Source organism: Montipora foliosa, chromosome 4, assembly GCF_036669935.1.
Source record: "Montipora foliosa isolate CH-2021 chromosome 4, ASM3666993v2, whole genome shotgun sequence".
NCBI classification, from domain to species: domain Eukaryota; kingdom Metazoa; phylum Cnidaria; class Anthozoa; order Scleractinia; family Acroporidae; genus Montipora; species Montipora foliosa.
In genome coordinates, this window is record NC_090872.1 from 12,241,210 (window position 1) to 12,255,689 (window position 14,480).

The 14,480-nt window shown below is 40.8% G+C and overlaps 2 protein-coding genes across 2 annotated transcripts; one reads left to right on the forward strand and one right to left on the reverse strand.

Moving 5' to 3' along the window:
• The first annotated feature begins 73 nt into the window (after positions 1–73).
• On the forward strand, positions 74–3,891 carry LOC137998978 (cilia- and flagella-associated protein 97-like). The gene is made up of 2 exons (XM_068844815.1): positions 74–645; positions 2,717–3,891. The coding sequence occupies exons 1-2, from the start codon at positions 91–93 to the stop codon at positions 2,999–3,001; spliced, it is 840 nt and encodes a 279-aa protein (XP_068700916.1). The 5' UTR covers positions 74–90; the 3' UTR covers positions 3,002–3,891.
• Positions 3,892–7,908: 4,017 nt separating this feature from the next.
• On the reverse strand, positions 7,909–12,360 carry LOC138001018 (uncharacterized). Its single transcript, XM_068847687.1, has 4 exons — positions 12,242–12,360; positions 10,747–11,356; positions 9,194–9,493; positions 7,909–8,259 (listed from the first exon to the last, which is right to left on the reverse strand). Exons 1-4 carry the CDS (start codon positions 12,358–12,360, stop codon positions 7,918–7,920), a joined length of 1,371 nt encoding a protein of 456 aa, XP_068703788.1. The 3' UTR covers positions 7,909–7,917.
• Between the last annotated feature and the right edge of the window lie 2,120 nt (positions 12,361–14,480).

Below are 14,480 nucleotides of genomic sequence, written 5' to 3' on the forward strand. Positions count from 1 at the left end.
CAAATGTTTTGATAGAAGTCTGGGAATAGTTCATAAGCTGATGCCAGTTTCCATGCCAACGAGCCAACAAGTTCAGTTCGAAAAAGAAACATGGCGGCTGTCAGACGGCATCGTCGACGCGGTTCCACAGGAACTACGTCCAATGATAACACCGAAGATCGACTGAAAAGGGAGCACTTTTTGCACCCAAACTCTGATCAAATTGACCTGAATCGTCTTCTTCAAGCTGTTCTTGATATTAACGAGAAATTGAACGAGAGACAGCCGCAAGAGAGTGTGGATGAAATTCGGGGAGGGACTAGCGCCGAAGACCAATGGGATGATATCAAAGAGAAGCAAGATATTGACGACACGGCATCAAGACATTCGGTAGCGTCTTCTTCTAGGTCACGGCCAAGAAGTGGTTTAATAAACGCTGAATCAAGGCGTCCAACGCCCCTCGAACGCAAAAACATGTCGTTTAGTAATGCAAAGGTAGACGCCATTGACAGAGAGAACCAGAGACTTTTGAGAGAAATTACGCGGACAAGAGGAAGACCAAAATCTGCCCAAAAGAGCAAACTCGTCTCCGAGCCGTTGAGGGTTCAGACCTCGTCCGAGGTCAATCGATGTAGATTTCAAAGAAAAGTTGATATGGATAACCAGGTACGTAATGTTCGACTCATCAGCAATTACAGTGACTGTACAATAATGAAATCCTTAAAAATATACATAAGCCTAGTTGAAGACTGCTTTATTGTTTTAGCCCTTCATTGCGGACTTTATTTCCTGTTGCCCGTTAAATATTTGCTTGAATTCTTAAACTTCTTCATCATTGAAATAATGGCGTAGCAGGTAAATAATTGAAGAAGGTTTTGAGAGTGTGGGGCTTTTCACCAATAATTAAAGATTTCATTTAAAAACTGTTTGATTGGACACAGACTTAATCTGACTTGCTATTGTGTTCCTTGTTTTAAGTCTATACGTCATAACACGGACAGTCTTGTTTAACCAGAGACATTAATGCATCCCTTTTCGTGCAGTTTTAAAAAGCAAAGCTTAATGTTATAAAAAACTGTATTTCAATGAAACGCAGTAGTGTAGATCATGCATTAGGTCATTCAGTACATTACATCATCTTGGGTTGCTGTTGGTCTCTAAGTGTTCTTTTCTTGAAGGAAGCGCAATAGAATGAGGAAAAGAGAAACAAAGGGGTTAACCTTGCCGGAGTGTTGTTGTTTGTAGGTTATGGAAGACATTATTTTGAAGATTTATGTGAAATCCATTACATTTGTCATCTTGACAGAAATGTGGGCATGACTAAACCACGAAACAGCTAAAAACCAAACCAGCAAAACGAAGCACTAAAACACCATGTGAGACCCCACCATACGTTGAGTAGTAACTGACAAAGGTTTGATTTGAGATAAAATATCGTTTTAGGCCTAAAACATTATTGCTCCTAATTCATTGAGATTAAGATTAGGAGATTACAGTGCATTTCACAAAACTTTTGACAGGCGATTTGCGAAGTTCGTTGTAAATTTCATAAGTTCGCTTTGAACTTTGGAATTTCAATACGTAACTGTCAGTCAAATGGAAACGAACTTGGGAATTTCAAGCCGAACTTCGTGGGAATGTGGCGAAGTAATTTCACCATTGCTCTCGGTTGTTGTTTTGAAATGAGTGCCTTCACCGTGCAAGGAAAGGCAATTCCAAGTTTTGTTCGGCAAAAAATTATTGAAAGCTGGTTAGAATGGAAAGGACAATCTCAAATAGGACAGGAAATGAGACTTCCCAAAAAACCATTGCCAAAATTGTTGATATTTTCGTTCACAGGGGGAATATCGAAGACAACAAATGAAGAAATATCACTCGGTCAGCGCGTGCTGAATGATGTGAATAATTATATGGAGTGTTGTAAAACTACATGTACCACTCCAGCAATCCAAAACAAACCGGTAAAGAATAACGTTCCAATGTTTGCTCGAAAATGTCCTGTCGCCTGCATGCAGCCGCAGCGTAACGCAAGATCTTGGTTTATATTCTTTCAAGAAATTCAGCGTTATTCCACAGGAATCACTGACTCTTGAAAATGAAAATATACTTTACCAGTATTTAGCAGCTTGCACGGACACCGCATTGTTGTGATGAGTGTTCAGTGCTCATTCCCTTAAAGTTTGGCGCGAAATTCCCAAGTTCGTTTCGAAGTTGGCCATTTGATTGACAGTTACATAATGAAATTCTCAAGTTCGAAGCAAACTTATGAAATTCACAACGAAATTCGCAAATCGCCTGTCAAAAGTTTTGTGAAATGCACTGTAAGACTGAGATTAGAAGCAATAACGTTTTAGGCCTAATTAGGCCTAAAATGATGTTTTATCTCAAATCCAACCTTTGTCGGTTAGTATTCAGTGTATGGTGGGGTCATGGTGTTTTGGTGCTTCATTTCGATATTTCTGTGTTTGGTTGTTCAGTAATGTCCCAGAAATGTTCCCAGATTTAGATTTTCTTGCATTTTTCTTACCTTTTAGAGAACTTTACATTTCTATTTTGGGCCCATACACTCAGAATAATCTTACATCAAGACCTTTTGAGTGACCAATGTATACATGTAGTACAGACAATTAGAAATAGAAAAGTTGTTACTCTGACTTAAACTTAAGTCAGAAGTTCCCCCATATCTACGTGACCACATTAAAACTTAAACTTTCAAACGTCTCTTTCCCTTTACAAGAAATTTCTTCAAAGACTTGAAGCAGTCAGGCCAACAAGGGGTTTGTCCAGGGATTCATTGCTCAAAGAACACATAAAACAAAAGCAATATTCAAAAACAGCTTCCAGAAGTCGGCCAAGCAGTGCCAAGAGCACCACTTCAAGTGTCCTGTCTCGTACGCCTAGTGAATCAAGTTTGATGATTGGGGATTCTGTTAGTGTTGCAAGCTCAAGGTTGTCACATGGTTCACAGAGATTGTCAAAGAAACGAACCAGTTCCAAACCTGTTTGGGAGGCAGGATGGTAATTTTCTTGGCAGTGTAAAATTCATTGAAAAATAATTGATTTATATTAGGGATTTCTGGACAAACAACTTCTTGTGGATGTAGTTTTTGTTATTTTGATCATTACACAGAATAGCAATAACATTTTCATTAATGTGGAGACTGTGGAGCTTAGATAATTTCAATTAAGAGTTTCCTTTCATTACCATTGAATAGTGGATGATGTCTGTGGGTAAAATCTTTTGTTGCAGTTGGAGAATTTCAATCCAATTTCTATTTTTGTAGTCATGTAACTGTCATCTTGAATCTGGTTGATGTTTGGAAAATGAACAGATCTGTTATTTTGAAAAATGCATTACAAGCAAATTTCTTAATGCAGTCAATAAGTTATTGTAAGTTATAATTATCAAAAAAAATGATGTACGATGAAAGCCATTCAGTATAAAACTGTATTTGGTATTACTGCATTAATTTCAGGTTTGTTAGCCGAGCATCAATATTTGCATGGCTTATTTTGTATTCTTTTTATGTTTCATTTAAAAAATATAGCAATTTTAAGGCTCTGTAACTAAAAGTATTTAAGTTGATCAAGTTGAACATCGCTTTCCAATAATACAGTTTGACACAGTTCACACCAGCACGAGATTTCTTGTGCATTTTAGGTCTGGTGATGACCATTTCTGTTTAGTCTGAATGTACATACTTGGAAAACGTCTGCTCCATTGGTTAGCATGCGTTCAGTGTAACAATAATTATCGATAACTATTTCTTGTGTTTATATTATCACAAATAATATCGAATCGCTGAGAAGGAAAAGAAAATATTAACCCTTATTAAAATTTATTCCTGGAGGATGTGTGTGTAATATAAGACAGAAGTGTAAAAAAATTGAATTAAAAAAGGAGTCAATGCTGCAATGCTACTTGGAAATAAAAATACTCTACCAATTTGAAATAGACACAAACCCAGTGATTAGAGTGCTTGCCTTGGGATCTAGCTCCTCACCAATAAACAAAAAATCTTACACAAGGTTTAAGCCTGGCATCATAATATTGTATCCAGTGGATGCTTTTTGGTATCGGTTATTTATCATTATCCATTGCACACTACAAGGGAAAGTCCAGAGAACACTACGTATTGTGCCCTACAGGCGCAGGGGTGGATCGAGGATTTTCTTAGAAGGGAGGGGGGGGGGGGGGTGTGTGCACCCAATATAGCAATGTTTGGAACATCACCATCATCATCATTGAAAGGATGGGGACATTCATCCCCTCAAATGCTTAGGGTTAGGGCCAGTGGCTTAAAAAAGTACTAACAGCTGACAATTAACAAATTGAAAGTGGTTCAGCGTTATCTGTACTCTTATCGACAACGATATTCGTCATCACAGTGCTCAAAATGTTGTGGACTCACGAGGCGCAGGACGGCAAATTAGCCAATCAGATTGCGAGATTACAAGCACTTGTGGTAAAAAAAGCATTGGATATTTCACTCAAAGAAGTCGGCTTCTCTCCTCCCTAAATTGAAGTAATTTGACAATAACAACAGTAGGTTTAACGCTACTCATAGCAGCCGCCAAAATTTTATTGAAACCCCTCAGGGGCAGATCAAGCTGAGGGGTGCAGGGGGGTGATGCAGACCCTTTGTGAAAGACGATTGCTCCAAGTGATGGGTTCACGCTATGCGTTTGCCTAAAATGCCCTCAAGACATATGTAAGAGGCCCTAAGAACTTTCAAAAAGCAAGGTGCTAGCATGAATGTTACCTTGTAAAATACTATCAGGGAGGCCCTGGTTTTTGAATGATCGTGATAGTGTATTTCCTATCACAGTCTTCCGTGTTTTCTGATGCGAACGAGGCAGCTCTTATATCGGGAGATAAACACATTTTTCTTCAAAACATAAAGCATTGTGGTCAAAGGCGCGAGGAATTGTGGTTATGCGCAAATGGAGGAATAAAGATGCGTGGTATGATCAGAAGAGGCAAGGGCCTGTCGCTTCTCCTGTCCTCAAACACTGTCACGCACCAAAAAAATAAATAAATTCGAAATCGTTCAATGTAAAAGGCCAAGACCTTGGGATGTTGTGGGAAACAAATCTTTTAACCACCTCTCCAATTCTCAGGTCTGTGCGGCACATCGTTCCTGAGTTATTTGTCGAAACGTTTCACGCAACTTTTGTGTGGAGACGCGATGTGGTCCACCAATATGACGGCCAGTAATCAACAAAAACATCTGTTGTTACCTTTGTAGTGAAAGCGCTTACTTTTCGCCGATGAAAGAAAATACATGTGTATGAACGCACCTCCTAATGCACTTGAAAGGCTCAAACTGCTGAGATTCATAGGGTATCTGGGTATCTGGGGAGTGTCATCGCCTCTTCGACGGTTGACGTACAATGACACTCCACAGGTCGCGGTCGGCAGCTTGGCTGGTGCAGCCGGTAGGCTGTCGGAGTTCAAAATGCTGTATTTTGGAAACGAAAGACGTCACGGAATTGGAAACTTGAAAAAAGATTTACTTCTAGGTCATCTTCAAGCTCCTTTGGATAAAAATTCAGAAGACCTTGCGATTTTGATTTTAGAGTTTGACGACCGCACTGTGAAAACCATCCTTTTTTTTTATTTCTTAGCCGGGTCCATTTGGGGGTGCATTTGGGGGTGCAGTTTGGGGGTCCATGTTTTTTATGGTCCCTGCTCAAGACCTATTAAAATCTTCATTCAATTCCACGCATACACCGTCGTTAGATTACCGCAAGCATAATTGAACATCTTCCTTCCCCAGGGCAGCATTTCTACCATTTAGGTAAACTAGTAGAGCTGAATGCATGTGCTCAACTTGGGAGATTGCAAATCAACTTATTGCGTTCCTTTCAGAAATGTGTACATTCTAAAGTTCAAAGTCCAATCAAGAGTTTCATTTGTTAAGATCGTCAATCACATTAGCTGTGACTGCAGTGGTTCGTTTCAAACAGCACCAACAAGTTTATAGAAATCAGTCAATTACAATGCCCAATGTGATTCATTAACTTGAACTGATCCACTAAAATAATCGATGGCACAAAACTGATGAAACCGCTGATTGCAATGAACTTTAGAATTTAATCAAACTGTGTTCTTGAGAAAACCAACGTACCAACAAAGTTATACCACATTTAATGGCGTCAAGTCTGGGCATAGATTTCAGGTCACACCGATGGAAGGTGATTGCTTTCCTTACCATCCTACCGAAGCCTTTTCATAGCTTATCACGCGATCAATAGCTGCAATAAATTGTCAGCTAGACTGACATTGAAAAGGACTCTTGAGTCGTCATTAGAGAATGTTAGCATCGACAACGCGTGCGACTTCCAATATAGCTTGCGTAGCTGAGGTTGCTAACCAGCGGTTTTCGTTAAAACAATGGTTTGTAAGGGGTGCTCAGTCTCGCGGGCTCAGAAAACCTGGTTGTGGTCATTGTTATTTAAGATTTTTCGCGTAGCTGGCGGTATTGTTGTTGGTATTGTGAGAGGCGTAAGCCGCATAAACCGCGCGGAGAATGAGGAAGCTGTGAAATAGCGCTCCTCCCCATTCTCCACGCGGCTTCGCCGCTGGTTAATTTGCCTCTCGCTACGCAGGCTCGAGTACGACTTCTGAAATTTTGATTACTGGGCATCCGTAGTGCGCAGCCCGGCGCGCTCAACCTGCCAGTTGGTCTGCGACAACTTTACATCGAAAAGTCGTAGCTATAAGTTCCAGTTTGTCAAAAGGAAATTGCATGCGTTTATTTAGAGCTGTTTCTTTTAGTTTAAAACTGTAATAATCATATACTTACAATCCTCAAGTGTTGGGTAAATAATTTGGGGGGTTTTCAAGCCTGAAAAGCAGATTATTTAAAATGCTGATATTTTGCCAAAGAATTAGTGTCCTTGGGTGCTTACCATTTAGCCAAATAATCCGGATGGAATTATCGTTGCATAAATTAAAGGTAAGCGATTTTCCCGATTTAATGACCAACCGGATGAGAATGGCGCTTACCATTTACTACACAGCATTCCATCCCGCATATTTCACTCGATCTTGTGAGAAAGGACCTGGAAACGGAAGGATTCTCGCAAATGGTAAGAGCATTTCGCGAATTCCGTTCCGAACGGAAAAAGAGGACTACCTCTGGAGGTTGTCCACAATTTCCGAAAAGATTTTCCGGAAAATTGCCTTTCCATTTGACCTCAAACCGAAATTTCCGGATTTTTTGGCTAAATGGTAAGCACCCGTCCGTGGTTTTCTGCAGACTGGAACTCGTATTATACGCTTATACCTTAATACGTAAAGCACGACTTCAAGAACGAGTACAAGTTGTACTTTTTCTCGTACTCGCACTTGTTGCTAACATTTGCTATCAAACATTTGCTATCAAGCTCTCTCTCTAAGCTCCCGTTTACTCTACCATATTCATACTGGAACTGGACTCGAGATAGTACATCTACATCGTTGCCCAGGCTAAGTGACGAAATACTTGGTCATTGTTGACATTGAAAACTCAGCTATACTTAAATCAGAAGAGTTAATGAGATGAGTTTGTGGCAGTGTTCTGAAAGGATTAGTCACTTCTACTATTGAAAGGTACAGCCTCGTCCCTAGGGTACTAAGGTACTCTCCCCCCCTCCTTTACGAGTTCAGCCGCTCAAGAAGGATTTTAAAAATTTACAAAAATTTGGTTTTATCAACGGAGTTGATAATGTAAATTGGCCACCGTACAGAGATTCTAAAAGCTGACGTTTCGAGCGTTAGCCCTTCGTCAGGGCTAACGCTCGAAACGTCAGCTTTTAGAATCTCTGTACGGTGGCCAATTTACATTATCAACTCCGTTGATAAAACCAAATTTTTGTATACTACTTCCCCACCGACGCAGCACCACAGTTTCTTTAGAAACTACCCCTTCATTCATTTTTTAAAAATTTAGCTTAGTCTGTTGTATGCGCGCTCTTTCCATTCCGCGCATTAAAGATAATTATCGGACTTAAGTACGGTGTGAAGAAGGTCATTCCTTTCTCTTTGACTCTTATAGGGGCTCTTGGTTGGGCTATTTCGAGAGAAAATTTCTGCATAACCGAGGCGACAACCACGCGATTGATCGCCAAAGCATAGCGATAACCGAGACACTTCCGGGGGCCCATTCCGAAGCGGAAAAATGATCCAGGTACTTGTCTGCTGCCATTGGCAAACCTTTCTGGGTCAAATTTGTTCGGATTTTCCCAGAATTGTTCGGAGAAGTTTAAAGAATGCGTATCCACGCAAACTGGGGTCTGTTGAAAGAAAACAAGTCAAGGTAACGTAAATTCTTAGATCTTTATAAGCTATATGCATTAACCATTCGTACCCTGGTTGGAAGAAACAACGCATGTGTGTCTTAAGGCGCTGTTACGCTGAGCCATTTTTTCGTGCAACGGCGAGACAAGTTGCACGAAACATTGCTGTAACATACCATATATTAAACGGTCAAAAACGTTGCAAGTTGCAGAAACCTCGGCGGAAGTAAAGTTGAGTTCTACTTTCCGCAATGTTGCAACGAATTTTTCAAGCATAATATCTGTCCAGCAACTTGTGTATCGCCCAGTTTGCGGCACCAGCCGATGAAATGTTCCTTTAACCCTCATGTGATCATCGACAACGAGAGACAAGTTGCAAGAAGCGTTGCCTAGGTAAATTAACTCCTGGGCCGTGATCTATTTTTTTAAGGGAAATAAGTGAGGGGGTGGTCTAACTATTGATCCATTTTATATAACATGAAATAATTTTGGGGCATCGTTAGCAGCGATAAGATAAGAAACCTTACCTGCCATATAGGATGATATATGATCACGTGATATGTCAAAGTTATTTTAGCACAGAAATCTCAGCTAAGCGGCAACACTTTTTATCATTTTCTGGTGGCTGGATTTACTTTTATGAAGTTAACACTATTGGCTACATCACTTCTGTAATTGGACATTTCAAGATAATTTTAAATAAATGTCCGAAAAAAGAAATCACTTTCCATAGGGGACTGGGCACTAGTACAAAATGCTGTATATTTCTAAACAGTTCGATTTCTTTTACTATTTTCACTAAACTAATCGTAAGGGTCGTGTTGCTGGGTTCGCTACATTTCTTGCATTCCATATTTTGTCATGTGACTTCATCCCATGACTACTGGCGCCTCACCCACTCACTCACTCACTCACTCACTCACTCACTCACCCCTTTAGGAATCTGATATCCACCCAGATCAGTGACTTGTTTCACAGTCTTCTCTGGCAAACTCAACGCCAGTGCTGGATGCACTCTGGCACTTTCTTTAAGTACTATCTCCATATAGGGCAGCCTTTTTTCCAAGTCTGTGTGGAAACTTGGATCATCTCCCTGCAATATCGCGTCTATTTCTTGTTGAACTTTGTCTTGAATGTTCTTATATTGAGCGAGGTCGGCTAATGCAAAGGACGTTGCGGCAAAACTGACATCGATGTTCAAAAGAAGGATTTCATCTACGGAATGAAAAAGCTAGAAAGAAGCGAAACAATACAAGGAGTGATCTGCACGCCAATCTTGCCGTTCCGTTAAGTTCAACCGACTTCAACATGTCCTTTGTCTCTGTGACTAACATTAGTTCGATGTTTCCACACTCAATATCGGTAAACCCAACCTTAAGAAAATCTAAATCAACTGTAATACTTGAATGACGCTTTCTTTTTGTCTTCCCTCTCCGAAGCGCGGAAAGAATCTTTCAATTTTCCCATTTTTAATAGATATCTTTTTCTATGACTTCTGCTGAGTTATTTCCTGACAATGGGTCGTCATTCGGGGAATTTAAAATTGCTGTCTCTTTTTCTTTTTGCTAAGTGAGCCCTTAGGTCAATTAAGCTGAAGTCGGGCTATATAAAAAAAAAAGGTAAAATAACTTTATTTAACGTCGGTAGTTCCTTCAGCAACGAGGCTGGTATCAATGGAACCTTTATCCCCCTCCCTCTGTCAGTGCTCCGTTTTACGGGTATTTAAAGCTATAACTACACGGATCAGAGGAAAGTCGAAACAGACGTTTAAGTCACCGAGGATCGTTCCGGGGACCTCTCGCTCTGAAAGCCGCGCACTAGCCAACTGAGCCACGACTGCTCCTTAAGTAAAACATAACACGAAGAAGACGAAGCACTTTATTTAAAGTTCACACCCTGATACAGCACGCTTTGTAGTGTTCATTTTACCCCTTTAACTTGAACAATAAGATCACAGTCAACGTAGCCAGCGTAGCTGGCCGTATTGGGAACCTTTAGATTCTAGGACGAGGACGAGAACGAGTACGAGATTTGACTGGCCGCTTTTAGCGAAAATACTTGTAAAATTTATAGCTCGGACGATTAATCTTACTCTTTATTAACACTATAGGTTGTCAGTTATTCTTATTGCTGGTAACTGAGCCTTTTTGCTCATGGAAAAATGGGAAAATTGTTACCGTGTTATTCACTGGTTTTGGCACGACGACGTTTTTGCAAAACCTCGTACTAAAATGACGACAGTATCACGTTTTTCCCGCCAAAAGGACTCTGGTTTGCGCGCTCTCACTGTTGCTCTATGAGAAAATTTCGTGCTCGTAGTCGTTCTCGTCCTAGAATCGTCCTATTGTTGTCGCGAGAGGCAAATTAACGAGCGGCGAAGCTTTCCGGAGACTGGGGAGGGGCTCTGTATTTCACAGTGTCCGTCCCCATTCTCCGCGCCAACAATATCGCCAGCTACCCAGGCCACGGCCAACGCTCACATACCTCTTTTTCATCCATTTCGAGCGCGTGAGTTTTTAGTAGTTCCATCATGGCAAAGAAAAACCCATCGCCTGCATCAAGTCGCCCCTCCTCATATTCCTTGAACAAAAACCAATTGAACTCATTCCAAGCTTCATTAAAACGCCGGGCCTTTTGGTTTGCTTTTGTCGGCAGAAGTGAATAAAAAGGCAATCTCGTTTCACCCACATTTAACATGTCGACTGCACCTTGCAACAAACCACTCAGTTCTAAAATGCGCAGGAAGAACTTGTTGAGCACGTCTTCTCCGTACACCACATGGACTAAAACTCGAAGTGTGACATCAGCCAGCCCTCCTGTCTGAAGATCCACGGGTTGACCAACGGGCAAGGATTCCATAAAGGACTTGCATTCCTGGCCAATAACTCTCAAAGTCTTTGAAACGACTTCCGTAGAGAAGTATTTCTCAAAGGGTCCTCGACATCTTTTCACCTCATCTCTGCCGTGACTTGTTGCCAAGCAGTTGCCAAGGATGTCTTTGAACACCACTCCAAGGCAAGTAAAGTCAGGATCTCGTTGATGTGAATAGTGATCCGAGTAAAAGGTTCGAATGCCCTTCGCGTCGGCTAAGATTCTATGAAAGTACAAAGAGAAAAGCTTAGGATACATTTAAGGTGCAGCCCAGTGGTTAGGGCGCTTGCCTTGAGATCCGGGGATCCCGGGTTCAAGACCCGCTCTGACCACTCGTTGAATTTGTTCCTGGTAGTCCCTGGTTCAACTTCTCAGCTGTACTCGTAAAAAGCCAACTGGTTTGCCTCCGGCCAGTTGGGATTCTTAACAGTTTCTGTTGAATGTTCTGTTCTGTCGTGATTGTGTTTCATTGGCCCTGAAAAGCTCCTATGGGGAGTGGTCAATTAAGTATGTAAATGTATATGTATATTTATATGTATGTATTCGATCCTTACTAATATAAATAGAAATGACAATTTTCTTTTTACAGGACTCCGTAAAGCGACACGGTCTACACATACCCTTTGGGTACGGCTTTCTTTAAAACGAGGAAAGGGAAATTGAGGAATGGAAATGGAAATGAAAATGGAAATGGGAATGTAAATGGAAATGGAAATGAGAATGGGGAATGAGGAACGGGGAATCTTTAAAATGGGAAAAATTAAAATGGGGAATCTTTAAAAGCGAGAATTTTTAAAAGAGGGAATATTTAAAATGGGGAATCTTTAAAAGCGGGAATCTTTAAAATTAAACAAAAACGAAAACGCTAAGGTCAAAATAAACATATTCCAGCATAAGTGCCACTGGATCGTGCCATACAGCTTTGAATCCAACTATGATGTCGTGCTTGAGGTCGTAAAATAACATAGCCTCTTTGGCGAACGCATCGATGAAGTCGAGTGAAGACCCGAGCAATTTCTTAACAACAACTGTTTCCCCTTTCCTGACCGAATCTCCGACCTTCCTCCTTATATATTCGGTGACAAAAACGGCTCCAAACGCCCCTTACCCGATAACATATTGTCTGCCGAGTCCACTTAAATTGTGGAAGACCTTCGAAGGGACCGATTCTTTTTTCTTGGAAGTAAATGCAATGGGTATTTTGAAGTTGTATTTGCAAGACCGCATCGCGTAGAAAGAGGTTTCGTGAAGCACACAATAACGGATTATACGCGAAATTCCCGCCAAAATAACTAACAACCGATCGATGAGAGTTCCTGTGTCAGATAGCCTATAATATTGTCATGGAATAGTAAATTCTCCTCAACTCTTAACTTAAAAAGTAAGCTAATATAAATTATGTCACAGAACGCCGCCGGCACGTCCTTCGGCATCTACTTACTGTATTGCTTATTTTCCAGAATCGGGCAAAGAAAAGAAAGAAAATATGCAAAGACTCCCGCCGAGATTCAGGTCACTGCAATTTTTCTTATGCAAGATACACGGACAAATCGTTTACCACATTTCAAGGGATTTGTATGGAGACGCCATGCTGGCCGGAAACCAACAAAAACATCTGTCACTGAGTTTCCCACACGAGCCTGGGAAACTCAACAAAAATTACAATAGTGCTTTTTCTAATACTGTTCAGATAGCCAAATTCCATGAAATACATCACTTTTTAGTAAACATTACAGCTCTCTCGGCCACCGTGTAAATGTCGCATCACGCACAGCTTAAAAATTCAAGGGTTGTCTGTCACAAAACCAAGAACCCATTGTGTGTGCCATATATCTGTCGTTAAGTCGTACGTCTTTCCATTAGTACTTCACAACGGTAGGACAAATATTTATCGCTGCGAAACTCAATTTAAAAACTTCACAGACCGGAGTTAAGATGAATCAAGGCGGTTCGATTCTTCTGCCGGTGTAGCAGATCTCAAAGAGTAAGAATCGAGATTTGAACCGCTCCACTAGCCCGCTAAACAGATATGCTTTAGCGTGCGATATAATAGCAATGAATAAATTGATTTTAGTTGATTAATCAATAATTCGCTGAGCTTCCCGTTCAAAAGATTCTCGCTTTTAAAGAATCCTCATTTTAAAGATTCCCGCTTTCAAAGATTCCCATTTTAAAGAATCCCGCTTTTTAAGATTCCCTATTTTAAAGATTCCCGCTTTTAAAGATTCCTCCTTTTAAAGATTCCCCATTCCCCATTCCCCATTCCTCATTTTCATTCTACGATTCCCCGTTCCCTCCTTTTAAAGATAGCCCTTTGGGTACCTGTCCTCGAAAACATGTGGTTCTAAGAGTCATGACAGTTGGGACTTCACGATCTTCTACAGTGCCCTTGAAAATACGTCACCTAAAAATATAACTTCCGTAAAGGCCTGGCCAAACGCTCGCAACATTTCAACGCAAAATCTTGCAACATTGTTGCCAAACTAATCAAAGAATACAGAATAATACCACGTGAATTGAACGTGGTCAATTTGTAGCTGACCTATCAAAAGTAGCCTGCGAGCAGGCTCACTCGCATTTTCCGTGCCTACAAGTGAGCCTGTTCGCAGGCTATATCAAAAACACGTAACGTTGAAGCGTGTATTCGTGCAACTCTTTTCCTTGGAGCAAAGCTGGGGATTTTAGGACACCAATTTTATGCCCAAATATGGACAAAAATAAGATCAAAGCTGCAAGCGCGGGAAAATGCGTGAGCGCGAGAAATTTTTAAACTCAAAAAACCTCAGCTCTGAAGCTTCTGAATGTATCAAATATGTGCACAGAAGTACATCATTGGACAGCTGTGGGTTATTCAGAGGAGAAGTCTTGTTTCCAAAATATATGTCAGAATCTGACAAAGAGAATAACCCATTTCCGAGTTGCTGCATGCCTCAGTTTCAAAGCGAGTCCTGGTGCACAACCATTCAAATGTAAATGAGTTGCGTATTTTTATATAAATCAAACTCATTTCCCTTTCAATAGTTAAGCACCAAGACTCACTTCGAAACCGAGACAAGCAGCAACTCGGAAATGGCCTATGGCTCTCTTTGGTCAAACGAAACAAGCCAAATGTCCTTAGACGTAATGTAAGTTATCCCTAGATGGCCTTCTCCGTAATTATTTTATATCCTTTGGTTATACTAGTATACAGAATAATACTTACATAACAGGCGTAAGACAGTGCCAAATGTAATAAATGGAACCATGCTTCTTAGACAATGGTCTTCCAAAGAAGTTGACTTGATTGAAATGACCCCAAGGTAATTTTGGAAGTTCGCCTGGCATTCGTTTTCCTTGGGCGTTCCGTG